This window comes from Jaculus jaculus, chromosome 1, assembly GCF_020740685.1.
Source record: "Jaculus jaculus isolate mJacJac1 chromosome 1, mJacJac1.mat.Y.cur, whole genome shotgun sequence".
Classification (NCBI taxonomy): domain Eukaryota; kingdom Metazoa; phylum Chordata; class Mammalia; order Rodentia; family Dipodidae; genus Jaculus; species Jaculus jaculus.
Window position 1 is genome coordinate 337,184,091 of NC_059102.1, and position 21,944 is coordinate 337,206,034.

The following is a 21,944-nucleotide window of genomic DNA, read 5'->3' on the forward strand; positions in this document are numbered from 1 at the left end:
TAAAATCAGGCCAGAGCTGGATGATGGCTTAGTTTATAAGGTGCTCAGTTTGCATCCCCAGCACCCACATAGAGGCTGAGTGCCTGTAATCTCAGCACTGGAGAGGTGGAGGCAGGAGAATCCTGGGGCTTGCTGGCTAGCTAGTCTAGTCAGATCCAAGTTCAGTGAGGGGCCTTGTCTCAAAAGCCAAGAAAAGAAAACACTCATTGTTAACCTCTGGCCTCTACACCATACACACACACACACACACACACACACACGCACGCACGCACACATACAGACATGCATATAAACATGCCTGCACACCCCATACATATTATGTCTGCCATCTAAAACTGAGGAAGAAAGGAGTAAGGATATTCCTTAAATGACAGCAATATATTTTAGAACCTTTATGTATTATATTGCTCACAAAATTTACTGTTTTATGGAAATGTTTCTTCTGTATAACTCTTACATCATGGGTTTTTATGGCTGTCTTTCCTTGCTTCACAAAATGTCTAAATATGGAATGTTACTTTTACTGGTCATGGTCATTGATGCTCTGGAAGCCAGGGTCAAGAACATGGAAGCCTGGCACTGGGTTCTGATGCAATGTCTGTTGAGGGCTTCATGTCAAATGCTGCACGCATATAATTCATGAGGGAAATCAGGGTATGTATTGCAAAGGCATGGTTAGTTTCCTGTTGCTATCTGAAGAATCCTGTCCTTTTTGAATGATAGAGAGGCTTCCAATTTCATCTTTGAGTACCAAGGCATATGTCAAGTCCAAGCCAAGATGAATGACATCAAAGATGAAACCATATTTGCAAAATACGAAGGGAAAAAATTAGTAATAAAGAGATTTAAAATATATTCACAGAAAATGGTTAAGAATACATACCCATGGAAATGACGAGCAAGATTTCCATCCCAAGGTACCTGTATAACACTTCTGCACAGCTCACCTGCCCAGAGAGAGCACTAAAAACGTAAACGCCACCCCAGCACTTCTGATCTAGCAGCATCTGTTAATTCACTCCATGTATAAAATACATATTGACAAAGACAGCTGAACTGGGACCAGGGAGATTTGATTTGGTGTGAGAAAGTCAATTCAATGTGATTTTGTTAAAGGGCTCCTGCAGGCAAATAAAAGAGTTTAAGTAATAAAGTACATAAAGAGATGTTTTACGAGCCAGCCCTGACTCGGGGCAATCTGAGAGTGCCAGGAAGTGAGACAGGCCAGGCTTTCGAACAATATTATGAGCTCCAAGTTTCTTGTGGCTGGTATGGAGTGTGACTAGGGTGAGGAGGGACAGGCCGTACGGAACATCTGGAGCTGGTGTTAAGGTCATAACTACCAGGGTCAACTGGAGCAAGTGATGGCAGTGAGAGGAAAGAGATACAAAAACCTGTCTATTTTCAGTGGGGCTTACTGGAAGGTCAAGGGAATAGAGATTTTCGCTCTCTTTATGCAAGTATTAATCCTCTATGGAATCCCTCATGGTGACCAGAGTGAAGAAGGGCAGACTGGGAAGAAATTCTTGTGTCAATCCTGATCAGTAGAGTTGAGTGTCATAATTTAAGAAAGATTTAGGGCTGGAAAGATGGCTTAGTAGCTAAGACATTTGTCTGCAAAGCCCAAGGACCCAGGTTCAATTCTCCAGGACCCACATTAACCAGATGCACAAGGGGGTGCACACATCTGGAGTTTGCTTACAGTGGCTGGAGGCCCTGCTGTGCTCATTCTTTCTCTCTCCCTCTTTCTCTGTCAAATAATTAAAAAAATATTTTTTAAAAAGAAAATATTTAACTGGCATGGGCTATTATAGTCACAGTGAAATAAAAGGGGAAATGAGGGTGAGAGAGATGGCTTAGTGGTTAAGGCATTTGCCTGCAAAGCCTAAGTACCCAGGCTTGACTCCTCAGAACATAAGTAAGCCATATGCACAAGGTGACGGGTTCACACAGGTAGCACGTGTACACAAGATGGCACATGCGTGTGGGGCTCATTTACAATGGCTAAGGTCCTGGGGCTCCAATTCTTCTCTCTCTCTCAAACACACACACACACACACACACACACACACACACACACACACACACACAAACACAATCTATCTTGTTCTCTCACACAGTTTCATTAAAAAGTAAATGAATACAACTTTTTAAAAGGGAAAAGACCCAAATGCTTGGGTCCATGACTAACTTCAAGGATATAAATGTGGCAGGCATTTTTTTTTTTCCTATTGAGAGTTTCTCATAAAGATTAAGGATCCTGTCAGGGGTGGTATAGGGGTGAGAACCACCTTATCCCACCTCTTTGCAGGTGGGTCTCACTCTATGGCAATAGAATTCTGCCTTCCCTTTCCTTCTAAGCATTCTTCTCCCATCACGTTGATTAATCTCTTTAAATCACAGTTCTAGTAACTAAATAAGGTCCTGAGCCTTTGCCAGCCCAACTTTATCTCCCTCTGTTTCTTTACACAGCTTATATGCTGCTACTAAGCCCAAGTGCTCACAGCTACATCGATGTTTTCTGCATATTAGATCAAGACACACCTCTCAAAATCCTACTCATTTCCCTATATAAAGTTACAACCCACATTTACTTTCCTTCATTACCTTGACTAGAGTCATGGCTGAGGGTTAAAATATGCCAAGGGATGGCAGAGAAGATAATAGAACACATGAAATTACAGTGAAAGTAGGAGTTTTGGGAGTGAAAAGGCACAGCAGGGAAAGGAGGGGCTGGGAGATGGGGAAGAATGGTGTGTACGGGGGACCAACCAACATGAACTATGTCTGAAAATGCCATAGGGAAACCTGTTACTTTATAAGATAACTAAAATATAAATAAAAATTTATGAAGGTGGGCTTTTGGAGATGGCTCTGTGGGTAAGAGTGCTTACTGTGCAAGTATGCAGACCTGAACACATGTGAAAAGTGGGGTGTGGTTGTGCATGCCTGTAATTCTAGGACAGAAGAGAGCAGAGACAGACAGATCACTGGAGCTCACTGGTCAGTGAGTCTACCTGAAAAATGGCCTGAGCTCCAGGTTGAGTGACTTGATTTCTGCCTCAAGGAATGGAGGAATGGCCTGGTGTCATCCTCTGGTCTCTGCATGTATGGGCATGGGGCAAGTGCATCTGTGTGTACATGTGCATACATCAACACTGCACATATACACCAAAACAATGATGAAACAAAACAGAAAAAAATGTGCGAACATTGGATGAAAAGGATGGACACATAGAGAAGGTATTGACTGGTGAATGTGATCCAATTATGTTGCATGCAGATACTAGAATATTACAGTGAGACCATTATTTTCTACAATTAACATACACTAATAATAGCTGCAAAGAAAAATATACATGTATTTGTCATCCCTTTCTTAGGCTTGTATATAACTCCCTGGGCCATATTATAGATTCTTGGGGGTAAAGATGGAATCTCAGCCATTTTCACACTCATCAGCCTTTACATGAGTTATATTTGTTGATTGAAGGAATCTGCTAATTGACTACTTAATAAAGCAGCTACATGCACGGCTTGTGATTTGCACCTAGAAGCCCAGTACCTGGGGGAGGATCGTGAGTCCAGGGTTAGCCTGGGCCACATGATGAGACCACACAAGATGAACAAAGGCGGCAACTGAGACACGCTGCCGTTTTGCCACCCTGACTCTCTATGGTGTAAAGCATCATCTTGGCATAGCTGAATCACAGAAAATCCAACAAATTGCCATGGTTCTCTCATACCCATTGTAATGCTTTTAAGCAGTGGTTTTCAATGATGGATTTGGGACTTCCTTAGACTCTTAACAGTTATTAAGGACTCACAACAGGCTGTGCTTTTCAGCAGTTGATATGTACTACCTCAGAAGTTAAGGTGAAATTTAGAATGTATTCTTTAATCATTTAAAAGTTTAAATACATCTTTAATATACAAATACACTTATGACATATATTTTTTCCAAACTCAAAAAATTAGTGAGAAGAAATACATTGTTTTACATTTCATAATTTAGGTTAATACTTTGTTTCATAGAAAGCAATTGAATTCTCCAATAAGCTTCTGTATTCTACCTGACATACATGACCGTATGTCCTATTACCTCTGGCATAATTGCACTGTATACTCATGAAAAGAGAAAAGAAACCATGGAATGATTTAGTATTACAATGGATATAGTTTACACCTTATCCACTACCTGAAATGGGTCTTGGAGACTCTCTCTAAATGGTTCTTAGGCCATATTTAAAGAGCCACTGTCTCAAACTCAAACACTTTTATACGACCCTTCTTCTAACTTTTATAAGTATTTGGCATGTACAAAAGGCAGAACTTATAATGTCTGTATTTTTGTTGTTTTCTGAAAATTCATGAAATGTGTGGACCTTGGTTGTTCTGTTTTAGTGGATCTGCTCAGAAGATAAATGAAGATTGATTTTGTTTGCGTTGGAGATGAGCCAGTGGCTGTCCAGGCACTGGGATTCTGACAGCGGTAAGAGCATGGATTCTGCAGCACTTGGGTGGCGTTGGCCACCGTAACACGGCCCGGCTGTCCTTGTCTTTAAGTGTCATCAAGGAGCTAAGTTGTAGTCAGCGGCATGATAATACAAATATTTGCTATTTCTAGATCTGGAAGATAAAAAATAGTCCCACATGGGCCACTCTGTGGTCTCTTCCCCTTCCGACCACAGGGACGGGAATGGAAGTAGCTCTTAGGGGAACTTTGATGTTCCTTACTGAACTTCTACTTGGTAAGATTTCAAAAGTACTTACAGTTATTACAACTTCAGTCAGTATAAGACAGAACAAGTTTAAAGGGCACAACACAGTAGTTGTATCAAACTATAGTAAAAAATACTTCTACAAATGCTATAAAAATGTACAGTCATGTTTGTCTTGAAAGGGGCCCATTCAAGCCCGGGACAAACCCGTCCTCAAACATCACACTTCAGAGCTCATGGCTCTCTGAGTGACTTTAGCTCATCATATTGTGATAGGAGGCAACTGTGACATTTCTACTTTATACAATGTCTTCTCTGAAAAAATCATTAAATGTTGATCTTAAATATAAGTAACAAGTATTTAAATTATTACATTATTACTAATAATTATCATGTTCTTGAAATAACATTTCTCTCTTATATATAAATTTCTGATGAAAACCACTGTGAACAATTCTCTGTAAGAAAATCAGCAAGGCCAAAAGTGAAGCAGATTCTGGGAAAATGTCCCATGTGTTAAGTACAGTAGCCACATTATATGGTGTCAGTGACTGTTCCTGAAAGTTTCTACTTTAACTGAAATTTGGAAAGATATGGAAAGTGAAAATATACAGACTGTTTGAGATATGCAGAAAAGATAGATTTAACATAAAAGAAAATTCATATAGAAAAATTAATATAATATGACAATACTATAAAAATTAAAATAGATTTAAGTTAAATTATTCTGGCATCAAGAAGAGAAATATAATGAAATAAATTTCAAATTATTCCTCAAATATTAACTTATTAAAAGAAAAAGGTGGATGTAGAATTAAGTCAATATATGTGCAACTTGATAATCTAAAGCCATAAATCATGAAGAAAGATAAGTGCATTGGAGAAGGTTAAGTTACTTGCTGATCTGAACATGGGATAATGACATCTAAGATAACCTATGACTAAAATTGAAAGATATCTACCTGGGTATATAGGCTAATAAAGCAAACCCAATAGAAATTTAAGACGAGCAATTGCAATCATTTTCAGAGCAGAAAACTTTATCCAGAAATCTCAGAAAATTTCTCTGTAGACTTTCAGAAGTTTGATAATAATCCCAAATATTTATATAATTTTATAACAACAAGTTGTGATAGTTAAACCATATTTTATATTTCAAATAATTTTAAAAATATGATCAATGGTGTGACAGGGAAGGCTGCTATCTGTTCTTTGTTAATTATAATACAAGCCATGATCACCTGTACAGGTGAGATATAGTGAATGCTAATCAATTCAGGAGATCACAGGAAATTACGGGACACAAATGTAAGAATAATTTCTACTTTAGAGAAACTTTTAATATTTGTAATTTACCTTCTCAATACAAATAAGTATTCATTTTATTATTTTTTATAGTTTAATTTTCTTTCCTTAGATAGCCTCCCTCCTGTATACCAAACTACAAATATTGGCTACTCAAATTCTAGATAGGATCAACTCTAAGATCTTCAGTAAGTTTCTATTGCACACATTTCAATTTCCTCATTTTTATTACATATTTGTCTCCTTTTCCTTCTTGTTTCAATTACTTTGTGTTGTTAGGAATCAAATACAGGGACACACACGTATCAGTAAGTACTCTCCCATTGTTAGACCTGTAGGCCCCATCCTAATTTTTAAAATATGACTACAACAATAATATTTACTTATTGATTAATTTTAGTAATATAGTGCAAAAAGATGGGACCAAATTATTAGACAGTTCTCATTCAGTGATAACATTTACTCTTAATTTTAATGTTAGTTTCATAGGTATAAAATAAGGAAGTAATATGCTCTAGAATAACATTTTAGTACATCTATGTTATCCATATTACTAGAAAATACTCTTACGATAAAGAACTCATATATTTATGTGAATCTTGTTTTAGTCCAGTATATTTTTGGGAATGTCAAACTTTTCTCAAGGAAAGAATTCTGATATGTCTTTCTGAAATGTACACAACACACAGGAAAAAACAGGAGGCCAGGGATGGAGAGATGGCACAGCGGTTAAGGTGCTTGCCTACAAAACCGAGTAACCTGGGTTTGATTCCCCAGGACCCACATAAATCCAGATGCACAAAGCGGCACATGCATCTGGTGTTCATTTGCAGTGCCTGTGACCCTGGTGCACCCATTCTCTCTGTCTGTCTCTCTTCTATCTCTCTCTGCTTACAAATGAATAAATAAAAATATGTTTTTGAAAAACGGGAGGTTATCTTTTACCCGTTATCCCGCATGTTCCTAATCGTTTCATCAGACAGAATTAGCGTGCGCCCCGCATCGTGAGGAGACTTAGCCTGCTTCTTGTGGGGCAGACAAGGTCTCTTACCCGGGAGGTGTCCGTGTGGCTCGCCCTCCTCGCCTCCTCCGCAGCACCGCAGGTCTTGGCTCACAACCTGCCCCCCGCAGCACTGCCGCCCGCGGCGGTCGTGCAGCCTCCCCGCGCAGCACAGCTGGTTTCCCGAGGTGGCGTACGGCATTCGGCCGCAGCAGGCATCGCCAAGGCCGACAGAGACCCGATTGTTCTGCTCGTCTGGACAGCAAACTTCACCTGTCAATTTGGGATGACAACAATCATTGCTCGAGTTAAAGAAACACGCTGTGACTTGCAACTAAATTTTTATCAAGAACATTTTGCAGAGGCCAATTGATTGACAGAATGCCTGGAAAAGTTACTGTCACGGAAGTTTCAAAGCCTCAACAACAGTGCATTTCTCTGCATTAAGGGTTACACGAAACAGGCGCGCCTGCTTGCTCACATGTATTGACGTGAGGCAAGGCTCTGCTGCCCACTTTCCTTCCTGTGGTGAATGCGCACATTCGGCCCAGTGATATGGGTTACCTGCTGCCACTGAAGAAATGTCTAGGAATGCTTTTCCGTGTGTTTTTAAGTGAAAGTAAGATTCTGAAACAAGCCACAGATAATTTCACATTGCTCGTTACTATAGGAAAACTATGCAATGATATTAAAAAACTGACTTCTTTTAGATTTGCTCTATTTTTCATTGAACACAGTAGTGGTTAAATAAGAACATTTTCATGCAAGTAGGTAAAGTACTTTGTGCATATTGTTCTGGTAGCCTGCTCTTCTTCCCTTTATCTGCTCCCCCGCATTCAATTTCCTTTGTTCCCTTAGACAGACTGGCTTCTACATACATGGCTATACACATCTATGCACAAGGAAAATGGGTATTATTTGTTGGAGACTGATGTAATTCTCTTAATACACTTTTCTCTGGTTGCATCCATTTTTCTGCAAATAGCTGAAATTTGTTCTTCCTTGTAGCCAAAATATATTCCATGTGTCTATGTACCACATTTTCTCCATAGATTCCTCCTTTATGGACATCTAAGTTGATTCTATACCTTAGATACTGTGAAAAGTACTTCAGGAAACACTGATGTTCAAGAATTTCTGTGATACTAATGACTTTGAATCCATTGGGTAAACAGCTAGGAGTGGTATTGCTGTCACATGAATCTGTTTTTAGCATTTTTGAGAAACCTCCGTACTGACTTCCATAGTGGTTGGACTAGATTATATTCCCACCGGCAGTGTATAAGGGTTATTTTTTCACCATACTCTCCCCAGAATTTGCTGTCATCTGTTTCCTGGATAACTGAGACTCTGATTGGGGTGAGATGTAGTTTTAATTTGCATGTCTCTGATGCTCATGACAATTCACCATTTGTCACATGTTTATGCTCATGTGTGTTTCATCTTTGCGGAACTGTCTGCTCATTTCAGTAGCTCCTTTATTGATCAGGTTGTTTGATTTCTTTTATTTAGTGTTTTGAGCACCTTGCTTATTCTAGCTATCAATCCACTCTCAGATGTATAGCTGGCAAAAATGTCCTCCCATTCTGCAGGCTGCCTTTTCACACAATTGTGTACTTTGCTGCGTAAAAACTTGAGTTCATGAAATCCCATTTGTCATTTATTGACATGAGTAGCTGGAGTCCTATTCAGAAAGCACTTGCAAATGCTAGTGTTTTGAAACATTTCTCCTACTCAGAAAATTAATTTTTTATCAAGACCAGCATTAAATTTATTAAGCTAATTATTATAATTCACATATAAAACATTAGGAATAATTATGGCATTTTCCAAACACAATTTGTTTCAGTTGATTCTCCTTCCCCCTCATCTCCTCTCTTCCTAATTTCAGTTGTATCCTCTTTCCTTTCTTCTCCTAGAACATTATTTCTTAATAGTCCTACACTTCTTTACCTAAATACAATACTTATGATGAATGTCAATCCAGTGATTGAAAGTAAAAACACTCTGCTTTTCTGAGCGTTTCATACTCTGATGGGTAATGGCCAGTGATGCAGTCCCTTGGTGCACATCCATGTCCCTTCACAAACATATAAGAATTTTCTGAGAAATGTGGACTAAGAAGAACATGATCACTGGCTTGACAAAAATTAAAATGTTCCAAATAAGAGCTTGTTGTCTTTTATAAGAATAAGTAAATAATTATTTGTTTTGAGAGAGAAAGGATGGGTGTGTCAGGGCCTCTAGCCACACTGCAAATGAACTTCAGATGCATGTGCCACCTTGTGCATCAGGCTTACATAGGTACTGGGGAATCAAGCTTGGGTCCTCAGGCTCCACAGGCAAATGCCATAACCACTAAGCCATTTATTTCTTCTGCTCCTTGTTTTTGTGTACATTTAAAAATCACACATATATATATATATGTATGTATGTACATATATATATATGTATACATATATATATGTGTGTGTATATATATGTGTATATATATGTGTGTGTGTATATATGTGTGTGTATATATATATATATATATACACACACATATATACACACACACACACACACACACACATGGGTATGTATGGTGTGTATTTGTGAGGGGAGAACATGCACATGGTGTATGCGTGAAAGTCTGAGGACAGATTTGGGGTGTTCACCCTCTTTCCATCCAGTGTGGGTTAGGACCTCCCTTGTTTCACCCCACCCAGCCCCTTCAGCCTTGGTACCAGTCTAGTGGGCTCTGCCTTCAGTATTCGCCTGACTCTAACTCTCTGCATCTGGCTTTATCAGGGTAGTTGAACTCTGGCCAGAAAACTTGCAAGTAAGATCCCCATCTCCCCAGCCATGTGTGTATGTTGTATGTGTGTGGGGGTCTTTTTTTTTGCATGGAGAAACCTCTAAAAAGCAAGGAAACCCCAAAAGACAGAAAAATTAAGAAGAAAACCAGAAACTGCCCAACTTATGGATAACTCAGAAAGGTCTGATGGGACTTAGTAGTTGTGACCCTCCAAACTTCCTCTCCTCCCTTCTAACTCATAATCCACGTCTAGTTAGTCTACAACTTGGTCCCTGAACCTTGATATCGTTTTTCCTTTTGCCCTGCCTCTCTTTTTCTTTAATCCACTTTCAAGCATTCCTTTTTCTTTCTTCCACTATTGCCTCTTCTTAAACTTATCTCCTGTCCTGGACAATATTCCTTCTCTGCATTTTATAGGGTAAATGTGAATGGTGATTATTTTAATGGGTGAATAGCTTTAAATCATGGTCTAGGTAAAGGTTGTATAATATAATTATCAAGCTTTCCTGTGAAAAACTGCAAGTTCAATGGAGAATTAAGGTCACTTTCAAAGTATATGGTTCTGGACTCCGTACTCTCTGTTAACTAGTTCATTTCTATGTTAATCCTACATGCTCTATAGCTTGGTGAATAAAAGCAAAACAAATAGGTCATGGACAGGATATAAAATTTGGGCAGGATTTAGTTACATTTAGATATATAAAGAATAAAGGTCTGATGAGAATCTGTACCAGTGATTTCTCTGGTCCTTCTTATCCAAATTCATCACTGAAAAGTCTATCATGTATGGTGTGGTGGTACATGCCTTTAATTCCAGCACTTGGGAGATAATGGAGGAAGATCACTGTGAGCTTGAGGCCACCCTGAGATTGCATACTGAATTTCAGGTCATCCTAGGCTAGAGTGAAACTGTCCCTCCCACCCCCAGCCCTGCAAAAAAAAAAAAAAAAAAAAAAAAAAGTCCATCACACTAGATAAAATGGACAAATCACTAGAGATACATACTTACCAAGTATGAATCACAATGAAATAGAAAAACAATGACCTATGCTTAGTAATGAGATTGTGTTATTTACCAAAAATATCCTAAGAATGAAATGCTCTGGTTCACAGTTTCCTTGGTGAATTTTAACAATATTTTTTAGAGAGAGAGAAAGAAAGAAAATTTGCATGCCAGGACCTCAGCCACTGCAATCAAACTCCAGAGGCTGTGCCACCTAGTGGGCATTTGTGACATTGTACTTGCTTCACCTTTGTGTGTCTGGCTTACGTGGGATCGAGAAAGAGATGGATTATGAGGCCTTAGGCTTTGCAGACAAGCTCCTTAACTGCTAAACCATCTCTCCAGCCCTATTTTACCAATTATTTAAAGAATTAGCAACAATATTTTCTTCTAGATATAAAAAAACTTCTTGACTGCTAAACCATCTCTCCAGCCTTATTTTACCAATTATTTAGAGAATTAGCAACAATATTTTCTTCTAGGAAAAAAAAAAAACCTTGAAGAAAGAGGAAACAACTTTATTCATGTGAGAATACTACAACATCTGATACTAAAGCCAGACAAAGGCACTACAGAAAAGAACACTGCAGACCAATATTCCTTATGAATATTGATAGTAAAATCTTGAAAAACCAGTACCAGCAAACCAAATTTAACAGCACATTAAATGGATAACACAGCATTACCAAGTAGGATTTATTCCTGGAATGAAAAAATTAGTCAACATTATCAAAATTAATCCATGAAACTTATCATAATAACTGAGTAATTGAGAGGGAGAGGAACATAGTAATCTAACCACTTTCATTATAAAGCATGGCTCATTTCATTACATATATATATATAAAACAGAATAGGAATGAAAAATAGCCCCAACATTATCAGAAGAAAAGTGAACACTCAGTTTATATCTTGACAGTGAATGACAGAAATCTTTTCTTCTAAGGTCGGAAGACAGAGATGTTGGCTTTCACCACGTCTATTCAGTGTTGATGGGAGATGGGGTGTTCCAGCCAGAATAATCACAAAAGCAATGAAATACCCAAATCAAAATGGAGTAGGTAAATCTGCTTCTATTCTCAGAGAGAACAACATTATAGGTAGAAAGCTATATTTAAAAAAACAACTGGAAATATTAAATGAATTCATCATTTCAGTATAAAAATTAATAAATAATCCAGTGTGTTTCAATGGTGTAAGACAAACTGAAAAAATAAGAAAAGAGTAGCATTCAGAAAAGCATCAAAAGAATACAATATTTAATAATAAATACTTCCAGAACTGATGGGATTTGTATTCTGAAAACTACAAAACTAATGCTGAAAGAAGATAAGGAAGAAGCAACAATACAAGATCTACCCACACCTATGAACTAGAAAACTGAATATTGTTAAGATGTTGACACTAGTCGAAATGACCTGCAGAGCCAATGTCACTTTATCACAATCCTTGTGCTTCTTTCAGAAATAGAAAATGGCACTCAAAAATTCCTATGGTATCTCAAGGAATTTGAAATAGTTAAAATAATCTTGACTAAGAATGAAGTTGGGCATCTCTCATTTTCTGATTTTGAAACATACTAAAAAATTATTGTAGTCAAATAATGTGGCATTGGACAGAGAGTGAAGTGAAACAGAGTGATTTATAATAAACTCTCACATGATCAGATGATTTTTAACAAAGGAGTCAAGGTCATTCAATGGGTGAAAGTACCAGAACTTTTTGGTCAGATAATGTTGGGAAAACTAAATGCTCATATATAATCAGTGGAGTTTAGTCTGTATATTATCACAAGGTACACAAGTTAACTCAAAGATATAGACAACAAGTATTTCTAGAAAACATGGAGAAAGCTTCATCACATTGGAATTCTTGGTTTTGATACTAGAAGCACAGGCACTAAAAATGGATGAATTAGAATTCATAAGAATTTAAAACTTTCATGCACCCAAAAAGATAATCAATACTAATAATATGACATATGGGAGAAAAATATTTGTAAATCTTGTATCTAATGAGTATTATTTTGATCAATATTTTTGCTATAATGAAATGTTTTTTTTAAAGTAGTTTGTGGGCTGGAGAGATTGCTTAGTGGTTAATAAGGTCCTTGCCTATAAAGCCAAAGAAACCAGGTTTGATTCCCAGTATACCTATAAAACCAGATGCAGAAGGTGGCAAAGGTGGCTGGAGTTCCTTTTCACTGTCTAAAGACCCTGGCATGTTCATTTTCTCTCACTGTCTCTTCTTCTCTAAATCTCTTTCTCAAATAAATAGCGAAAGAAAAAAAAATTAAAGTAGTTTAGTTACCACTCTTTCAAAGGTGGCATGACTGATATAGGAGTCACCAGCTACTCTCTGATTGGAGTTGAGACTTTGCTGCAGGCACTGAAAACCTAGTCAAAAGCCTATGGCTGAGGTAGGGAGCCCTAGATCCTAGAGGGAAGCTACAATTGTTATTTGGTTAAATATTTATGTGCATATTCATAGGTTAGTGCTGATCTCAATTTTAGTTATAAAAGCTTCTTTTTGCAGTTGGCAGTGACTTTAGAGGAGACTTAAAAATTCATCAAAGTGGGATGGAGGGATGGCTGGTGGTTAAGGTGTTTGCCTGTAAAGCCAGAGAACCCAGGTTCAATTCCCCAGGACCCACATTAGCCACATGCACAAGGGGGCACATGTGTCTGGAGTTCGTTTGCAGTGGCTGGAGGCCCTCGCATGCCCATTCTTTCCCTCTCTATTTCTCCCTCTTTCTCTGTCAAATAAATAAATAAAAATAAATAAATATTAAAATATATAAGTGACTCTTGAGTTCTGCACTAAATGAGACATCACCGAGACTCAGAGAATGCTGCGGAATGCAGGGCAGAAGGAATCTAAGGTCAAGAGGATGGGGAGGAGTGCTGTGGAACACTGTCCTTTGTATTAGATGTAGCCATGACATTCATGACTGCACTGTGACTGCCATTGTTTGCACAAAACCTGCACATTATCGGGCCCATAAGTATCCTACCACGGATGAGGGAAGACAGTTTGAGAACCCCTTCCTCCTTGAAGAGTTTTTGACCCTTAACATTTGCTAGGGGGTCAGGAGACAGTTTCTGCAGTTTTATGCCTATTTGTAAGTCGCATGCTGCTCAGCGAATATGCCCCACCTATGCTGATGAAAGAAGCCCTGATTAAACTCAGTGGGCCACACACATAGCTGGAAACTGAGTGGTGTATTCAGCCTGCATTTCTAGAGACAAGCACAATATTTTCTTACTGTATGAGTGTCGCAGTTTGAATCTTTGCTCCCATAGACTCAGTGATTTTTAACTTCTTGCTTTTCTAACAGATGCTTCCTGCTAAAGTGGGTATGTCACTGGGAATGAACCTGAGTCCAGCCCTAAGGTGTGTTTAGGTGTGGATCTGAATTCTAGCTGAAAGTGTGAAGAGAGCAGTTTGAGTCTTGGTAGTTCTGGCTTGCTGGCCTGGGTGTTTGCTTGTTGCGGCTCCTTCTCTGCTTGGACCTGTGGAAGTGACAGCTTTTTCCACCATGCTCCATCTGCAAGGTGTCCCTGGACGCTGTAAGCCTGCAGTAACCACCTTCCTCCCATCAACTGTGTCTGCTTGGGTGTTTTCCCCGGCAACGTGAAGCCGACTCCAATGTATGGAACACTTCAGGCAGCCAGGTTCATAGGGATGAAAAGCTGCATAGTGGCTTCCTGGGTTTTCATGATGATGCTACCAGCAACCACTGAAGGAGGAATGAGCGGGCTGTAAACAGTGGCATTACTATGTTAATTATAAACCTCTACTTAGCTATCTATGTATCTGTGTATCTATCACCTATCTATCAATTTGTTTATTTATCATCTATCTATGTATCTATCATCTATCTATCTATCATCTATCTTATCTATCATCTATCTATCAATCTTTCTATCATCTGTCTATCTATCTATTATCTAACCCTATCTATCACTGTCACCACTTTCTCTAAGTAGAAGGATTCCTCTATCTAATGTGCAATATAGTTTCAATTTTTCATAAATCTTCCCAGCCAGAGAACACAATGTCCTGCACTGGCAACCTTGAATGTAAAATGGCATATGGTCAAGGGCTAAATCAGTTACTTAAGCACCACTTACGATAGGTGCTGAGAAGATGTCTTAATTGTTAAAGTTTTTGCCTTGCAAGCATGAGGACCTGGGTTGTCCCCCCAGCATCCACGTAAAAATGATGGGTATGGTAGCACTGGGGAGACAGGAGGAGAGGCCCTGGAGCTTACTGGCTAGCTACTTTCACATAATTGGTAAGCTCCAGGTCTCAAAAAGTGTGGACCATGCCTGAGGAATAATTGAGGTTGTGTCACATATGGTTATACAGATGCGTGTGCACACGCGTGTGTGCGCACACACACACATTAAATAACATCACTTAGACTCTGGTTAAGATAGTGGCATAGGAACCATGCCAAAGCAGCCTAGCCAAAAAAAAAAAAAAAAAAATCACTTAGGATAATGGCGGGCTTGGATGAAATACCATGAACATGTCTGGATTGAGAAACCAGTTGTTTTGTTAGGAAGCCTCTTGCATATACCAAGTATTAGTTTAGACATTTCAGTCCCAGTTCCCTTAATCCCCAAGAATGTTCTTCACTTACAGGCTAAAGAAAAGGCTTCAACAAAAAAGAAATATGAATTTTTATCAATGAACAATAAAATCATTTTTTTTCCCCTCAAAAAAAGGGCTATTAGACATAAGGCACAAGGGCCAGCCTCCTCCTCATTAACCTCTCAAGATGAATCTGCTTCAGGCCAGGCTTGAGAGTGTTTCTCCCTAAATGGTACCATGCAGCCTCACATTTTAATTGTTATTCTTATCAAAGAACGACCCACATTAACATTTTGTTAGGGTCGTTAGCATATTCATAAAAAGGGGGGATTGCGCATTCTTCTTTGTGTCACTCTTCCTTGTGGGAGCAATGGAGGGAGGTCCTGGGAGGAGAAAGGGAGATAACTATTTAGACTCTCAATACATATCAACATGCCTAGACCCATCTCAGCCTTGGAGAGGGCAGACTATCAAGTGGATTTTAATTACCTTGAGATACAAGACAGTTTTGGATGACTACATTTCTTTCTCCATGTGAAGAGCCTTAAACTAGTTAATGCAGAACATTGCCTGAGGAGTGCAGTCATGAAAGAATCTTTTCATGCAGGTTCATTGCCGTTAGTGACGGGAGAGGAGCAGTCTCTGAGCATTCTACAAATTGTTGTTTTGAATCACAGAAGTCCAAGTGCAGGACATACTCAACAGTTTAGCACATATTAACATGCTTTCAGTGAGTAGGTATGTACATATATACATATATGGTTTTCATTGTAATTTCAAGATATGTATGTGTGTGTATGTGTGTGTGTGTGTGTGTGTTATATATATGTTGAATGTTTTAAAAATAAGTTATAGACATCTTAAGAAGTGTCAATAGGGTAAAAGAAAAAAGAAAACATGATACATTTTATTTTGTAACAGAATAAAGCAGATTGTGTTCTTAGTTTGGAATTTGTTATTTCCAGGACTGAAAAGGTTTAGGCATGTCTCCCATCCAAGTTCTAACCAGGCCCAATGTGAAGGGCTAAGGAAACGGCTCATAGGATAAAGCATTTTCTGTGCCAGCAATTGCACCGTCCAGATGGCCAGCACCATCACTGGCTGGGCAGAGGTGATGGTCACCGTATAATCCCAGTGGTCAAGTGGTGGACACAGAAGATCTCAGGAGCAAGCATGCTAGCTAGGTTGGTGGAACTGGAGAACTCTGGCTTCTAGTGAGAAACCCCGCTTCACAAAATAAGGTAGATAGATGCCCGTTATCCATCTCTGTTTTCTACATGCATAAGCACGCATGTTCACATGAACCCACACACATCTGTTCCCCCCCACATATGCACATGCATGTACAGAATACACACATATACAGAAAAAAAACATGTAGTCGTGAACTCATCCCTGGCCAGCAATGTGTGGAAGGTGTCAGGGACAGAATTGCCATGTGAGAGGCAGTGTCATGACAGGGAATCTGGTAGTTTCTTTGTTAGGCAGTTTAGGGTGAATGGGTCCTGAAAGTCAAAAGCAAATATGTCCTTAACACTGCCCTTGCCATCTCCAGTTTACTAGAGATTAGACACAGATCTCTCCTCTCCTTACAGGGATTGCCTAGATCTATTTTTCCATAAAAAACTTGAGCATCTCCTGGAAGGGATCTCTGCTTTCCTAGAATTTTAATCGGATCCTGACATCATGGTTGGTTAAATTCAGCCCCCAAAGGTGGCATCACTGGTGGCCTCTTTTGAGCCAGTCCCTTGAGACCACAGCAATCCACTCTTTTTGAGATTCATCTGAGCCTGAAAATCAGGCCCACCACGAATAAGGTAAGAAATAGATCCTTACCAGATGAGCAAGCCCCCCTTTTTTTGCTGACTGTTCATCTCTCCTGAACTACAGGTTCCCGGTAAGCCTCCTCCACTCCTCACCAGGCTCTGCACCCGCCTTTGCCCTCCACACGCTGAAGCTCTCTGCACTTGATGCTTTTCCTCCCTAAGTCCATTTCCATGGTTCAGGCTCACGTTCATTTCCCCCATGGGCTCTCAGGCCACCTGGTGCCTCCACTTTTCCTTCCTCGCCTCGGTTCTTTAACCTTCATATGCCCTTATATCCCTGAAATTTCTGAATAAAATAAAATGGTTTATAAATCATTTTTCTCAGTCTGGTTAACCTATTTCTTTGGTTAAAAATAGACATGAACTCAGGGTTTAGAGTTCAAGGACAAAACCCCATTACATCATGATGTCTCCAAAGCCAGCTGGTTACTGATCCATATCTTACACAGGGGGGAAGGAACCTTCTTAGACAGAAGGAATTCATTTTTTTTTTTTTAAAGCCACCTTCATGTCTAGTTGAAATTTATCCAACCCTAAACCACTCCAGCAACGCAATAAAACTCATTCTTTATTCTGTTGAAGGACCACCAGCATCTTTTAATCAGGCTCTTGTCTGGCCCTTGAACCTTTTCCCTGGCAGTGGAAGCTCTTGCTGTGAACTTCTTTCCCTCTGCCTCTGTTCTTCTTTGCTTGTTGAGATGGAAGCTCTCTCATGGCTGGCATCTGGAACATGTTTTAGTGAGAGAGGCAGTCAAGTCCTCAAAGGAGGGAATAGATTTTGGAAAGATGCCTGTATTTCCCTTTCTGTTCTTCTACTCTTACTCACAAATCAAGAAGTGTTATTCACCCTTAATCTATTCTCTTACTTGTAACTGTAGAGAGGATATCGACTTATGCAGATTATATAAACTATCACATGCAAGCCCATGAAACAGAACATCCTGAGATCTGGCATTTTATAAACTCCAGCTGTTACTGTCATCAGTCTTGGTGACATCCAGATGCCCCCCCCCCCAAAAAAAAATGGCTGTTCATCTGGCTAACAGGAAGTTTTGTTTAAAAGGAGAAGAAAACTCCTGGATTCTGTCTTCTTTGCCAAACCTCACCCTCCACTGCTGACTAGCAACTATGAGAGGAAACCAACAGCAATGTAATTCTCTGGTAAGCAGAACCTGGTTATCATTCACGCAGGAGCAATGTTTGTGGAGCTTAGAAGAGCTACAGGAAGTGGAGAATAGCTTCATGGGGTAGGACAGAGTATTAGTGACCTTTCGCATTGCTGTGACAAAAAAAAAAAAAAAAAAACAAACAAAAGCCACTTAAGGGAGGAGTGCTCTGTGCGGCCACCTGGTTTGGAAGCGCAGTCAAGCACGGCAGGAAGGCCTGGGGCCCCAAGCAGCACGGGCTGTGGTGTCCGGAGGTGAGGCAGTCAGCAGGCAGAGCACCCATACCCAGCTTGCTTCCAACTGTTATTCAGCAGAGGACCCCAGCCCATGGCATGGGCCATTCACACCTCCCTGCAAACACCCTCATAGACACACCCAGAGAAGTGTCTCCTGAATCCTGAGTAGAGCTGACCAGGGAGGTGAACACCACAGGCAGTTAACAGTTCACCGATTTGACGGTAAGATAAGAAACCATGTGAAGGAAATATTGAGATGACCAGATCTCCAGATAAATCTCCTTATGCAGTGGATCTTTTAAGTCTGCGAGACTTGTTCTTTCTTCAGTTGCCAGTTACCCTTCAAGGAAGCTGTTTAAAGCACACCACCAGCTACTTCTCTGCGGTTGAAGCTTGCTGGGAAGGCCACGGAGCGTTTGCTAAGACGACTCAAGGGTTTGAGTTTTCAGGTTCTGCTACGAGTCCTGTGCACCCAGAGTGAAGCTCACCTGGTAAAAGCTTGACGTAGTACCCGGAGCAGCACTGATGATGGCTCCGCGCTTCTCGGATTCGGCCACCGCAACAAGCCGCAGTGGAATGCAGGAGGAACGGGATGTATTTGTCCTCACAGCAGCGGTGCCCGGGCCTAGGGTCGTAGAGAACGCCAGCACAGCAAACCTGGAGGTGTGGAGTTAGTTTTAATGATCTGTCCACACAGTGAAGAGACAGTCTCTGTGATGAAACAAATTTTCATAGAGCCTTGGCCAGAGACTGCTTTACTTCTGTTTACTTGCCAGCCTCAGGCAAATCCCATTGACTACTTGATGCGATGTAGTAGCTTTCTTCAGTCTCCAGCCAGGCTCCTTCTAACATACTATTTTATTGGGTGCCAACATTTCCCATGTAGAGATGCTTAGAATTGTAAATGCCAAGTATGTATACTTATTTTAATCACTGTTTAACTGAAAAACACCATATCTATGGAAACTATCTCTCACTGACCTCCTTTTTGGTAAATGAGTTGAATTTTCCTTATAATGTATATGATCACTTATTTATGGGCCCAATCTTCAAATAAGGCAATCTTAACCATTTATATATATAAATAACAGGAAATTTATATGTAAATTAATTTTGAAAAGCCCTTTTAGCTCTGTGTTTTCTCCAGAGCTATGGAAGAAATTATGTGCTTGGACAATCAGATAATTATTTGCAGTGCTTACTTGAGGTCTGAGAGACTGACGTGCTGCCTGCTTAACACATCAAACAACGAGCAGGAAAGGAAAAGTAGCTTTAGATCCCATGCTTGGCACAAGTTACGTCAACTACGCACATGTGTCTTAGAGCAGGCGTAATCAGCCGCTATTTACAAGTTATCCCCCCCCACCTTTGGCTTGGGGCTTCCCGCCGTATCTGATTGACGCTCAGTGCAGCGAGTGTGGAGTAAAAACCTCACTCTCTCCAACAGCACTGCTTCCTTAGATGTTCAATCATTTCTCAAAAGTTATATAAAAGCAAAAAAAAAAAAAAGAACTCAAAGCCAAAGTCTACCCCCGAGTTTCTCAGCAAGCTCTGTTAAACCAACTGTAATAAAATTCTTTTGTTGGACTTTATTATCAGCACTGAGGATTTAAAATTACTCCAATTCTGAGGATATATTAGATGAGTCTTTAATTCCACATTCTGTATAAAAAGTAACACCTGAAACCATGTACCGTTTTAGTGTTCAGAAATATTTTTCTTTTTTATTTTATTTATTTATTTATTATTGAGAGAGAAAGAATGGACATGCTAGACAAGCCATTTACCAGCTGAGCCACACATGCCTTTTTAAGACATTTACACTGCATTTGGGCTGAGGGGATAACTAAGCTAATAAAGTACTTGTCTCATAAGCAGGAAGACCTGAGTTTCATTCCATTACCCATGTAATAATGCTGTATGTTAGAGGCTGGGGATATGGCTCAGCAGTTAAGTATGCTGGCTTACAAAGCCTGCCAGCCTGGTTTCCATTCCTCAATCAACCCATATGGACATTCCTTTGCAACAGGAGCAGCAAGATACCCTGCTGTGCACATGTGCAAATACGTATGTGTGAAAAGATGATATAAATAATTTTCTTAAAAAATGACTGACTGGCTGGAGAGATGGCTTTGCGGTGGTTAACAGCTTGCCTATGAAGCCTAAGGACCCCAGTTTGAGGCTTGATTCCCCAGGCCCCACATAAGCCAGATGCACAGGATGGCACAGACATCTGGAGTTCATTTGCAGTGACTGGAGGCCCTGGTGTGCTCATTCTCTCTATCTTTCTGCCTCCTTCTTTCTCTGTCTGTCTGTCACTCTCAAATAAATAAAAATAAACAAAAATAAAATAAAATAAAATAATGCATGACAGCAGGCTGGAGGGATGGCTTAGCGGTTAAGGTGTTTGCTTGCAAAGCCAAAGGACCCAGGTTTGATTCCCCAGCACCCACATTAGCCAGCTGCACAAGGGGGCGCACACATCTGGAGTTTGTTTGCAGTGGCTGGAGGCCCTGGTGTACCCATTCTCCCTCTCCCTCCCCCCCCCCTCTCTCTCTCTCTCTCTCTCTCTCTCTCTCTCTCCCTCTTTCTCTGTCAAATAAACACATAAAAATATTTTTTAAAATGCACGGCTATAATCCTAGTACCGGGACGCACTGGCGGATCAGTGAGCACCCAAAGGGACTGTCTCAAAGAAAGGCATGATATTCCCAGCGATGACGCCCGAGGTTCCTTCCACATGCACTTGCACACATATGAACACATGCACATGGTTGAATTAAAAATGTATGACATTTGCTTAGTGGTTAACGTACTTGTCTGTGAAGCCTAAGGACCCATGTTTGACTCCCCAGATCCCACATAAGCACAGGTGGCACATAGTCACACATGCGCACAAGGTGGTCCATGCCTCTGGAATTTGATTACAGTGTTTGGCAGCCCCAGCATACCAATTCTCTCCTTCTCTCTCTCGGTCTCTCTCAAAAAAAAAAAAAAAATGTGTGACATTTATAAAAATAGAATATGAAGTTTCTTTTTAAGAATATTAGAGGCTTTCTCAAATTAGTTACCTAAAGTTAAACTTTTGCTTGCCTTTCCTTTAATTTATATTTATTTGATATAAAGGCACCTTCTTCCTGTCCCTTCTTTTCCTGGTTTCAATAGTTTTAATGATTTTAAATGAGGGTAAACAGCTCTTTGCTACTCTGAAAAAAATTAAAATTAAAAATATAATGTCAGTCACTTATTTTGTTTAGAGATTCAATATTTTTTTTCAGAAAATTATAA

General features: G+C 39.8%; 1 protein-coding gene across 1 annotated transcript in view; it reads right to left on the reverse strand.

Moving 5' to 3' along the window:
* Ush2a (usherin) overlaps window positions 1–21,944 on the reverse strand; it is a 755,222-nt gene that overhangs the window by 158,127 nt on the left and 575,151 nt on the right. The window contains exons 48-49 of the mRNA XM_004672003.2: window positions 19,145–19,313; window positions 7,078–7,299 (exon numbers count right to left, since the gene is read on the reverse strand). Coding sequence (XP_004672060.2) covers window positions 7,078–7,299; window positions 19,145–19,313 — 391 coding nt within the window. The remainder of the gene's footprint in view (window positions 1–7,077; window positions 7,300–19,144; window positions 19,314–21,944) is intronic.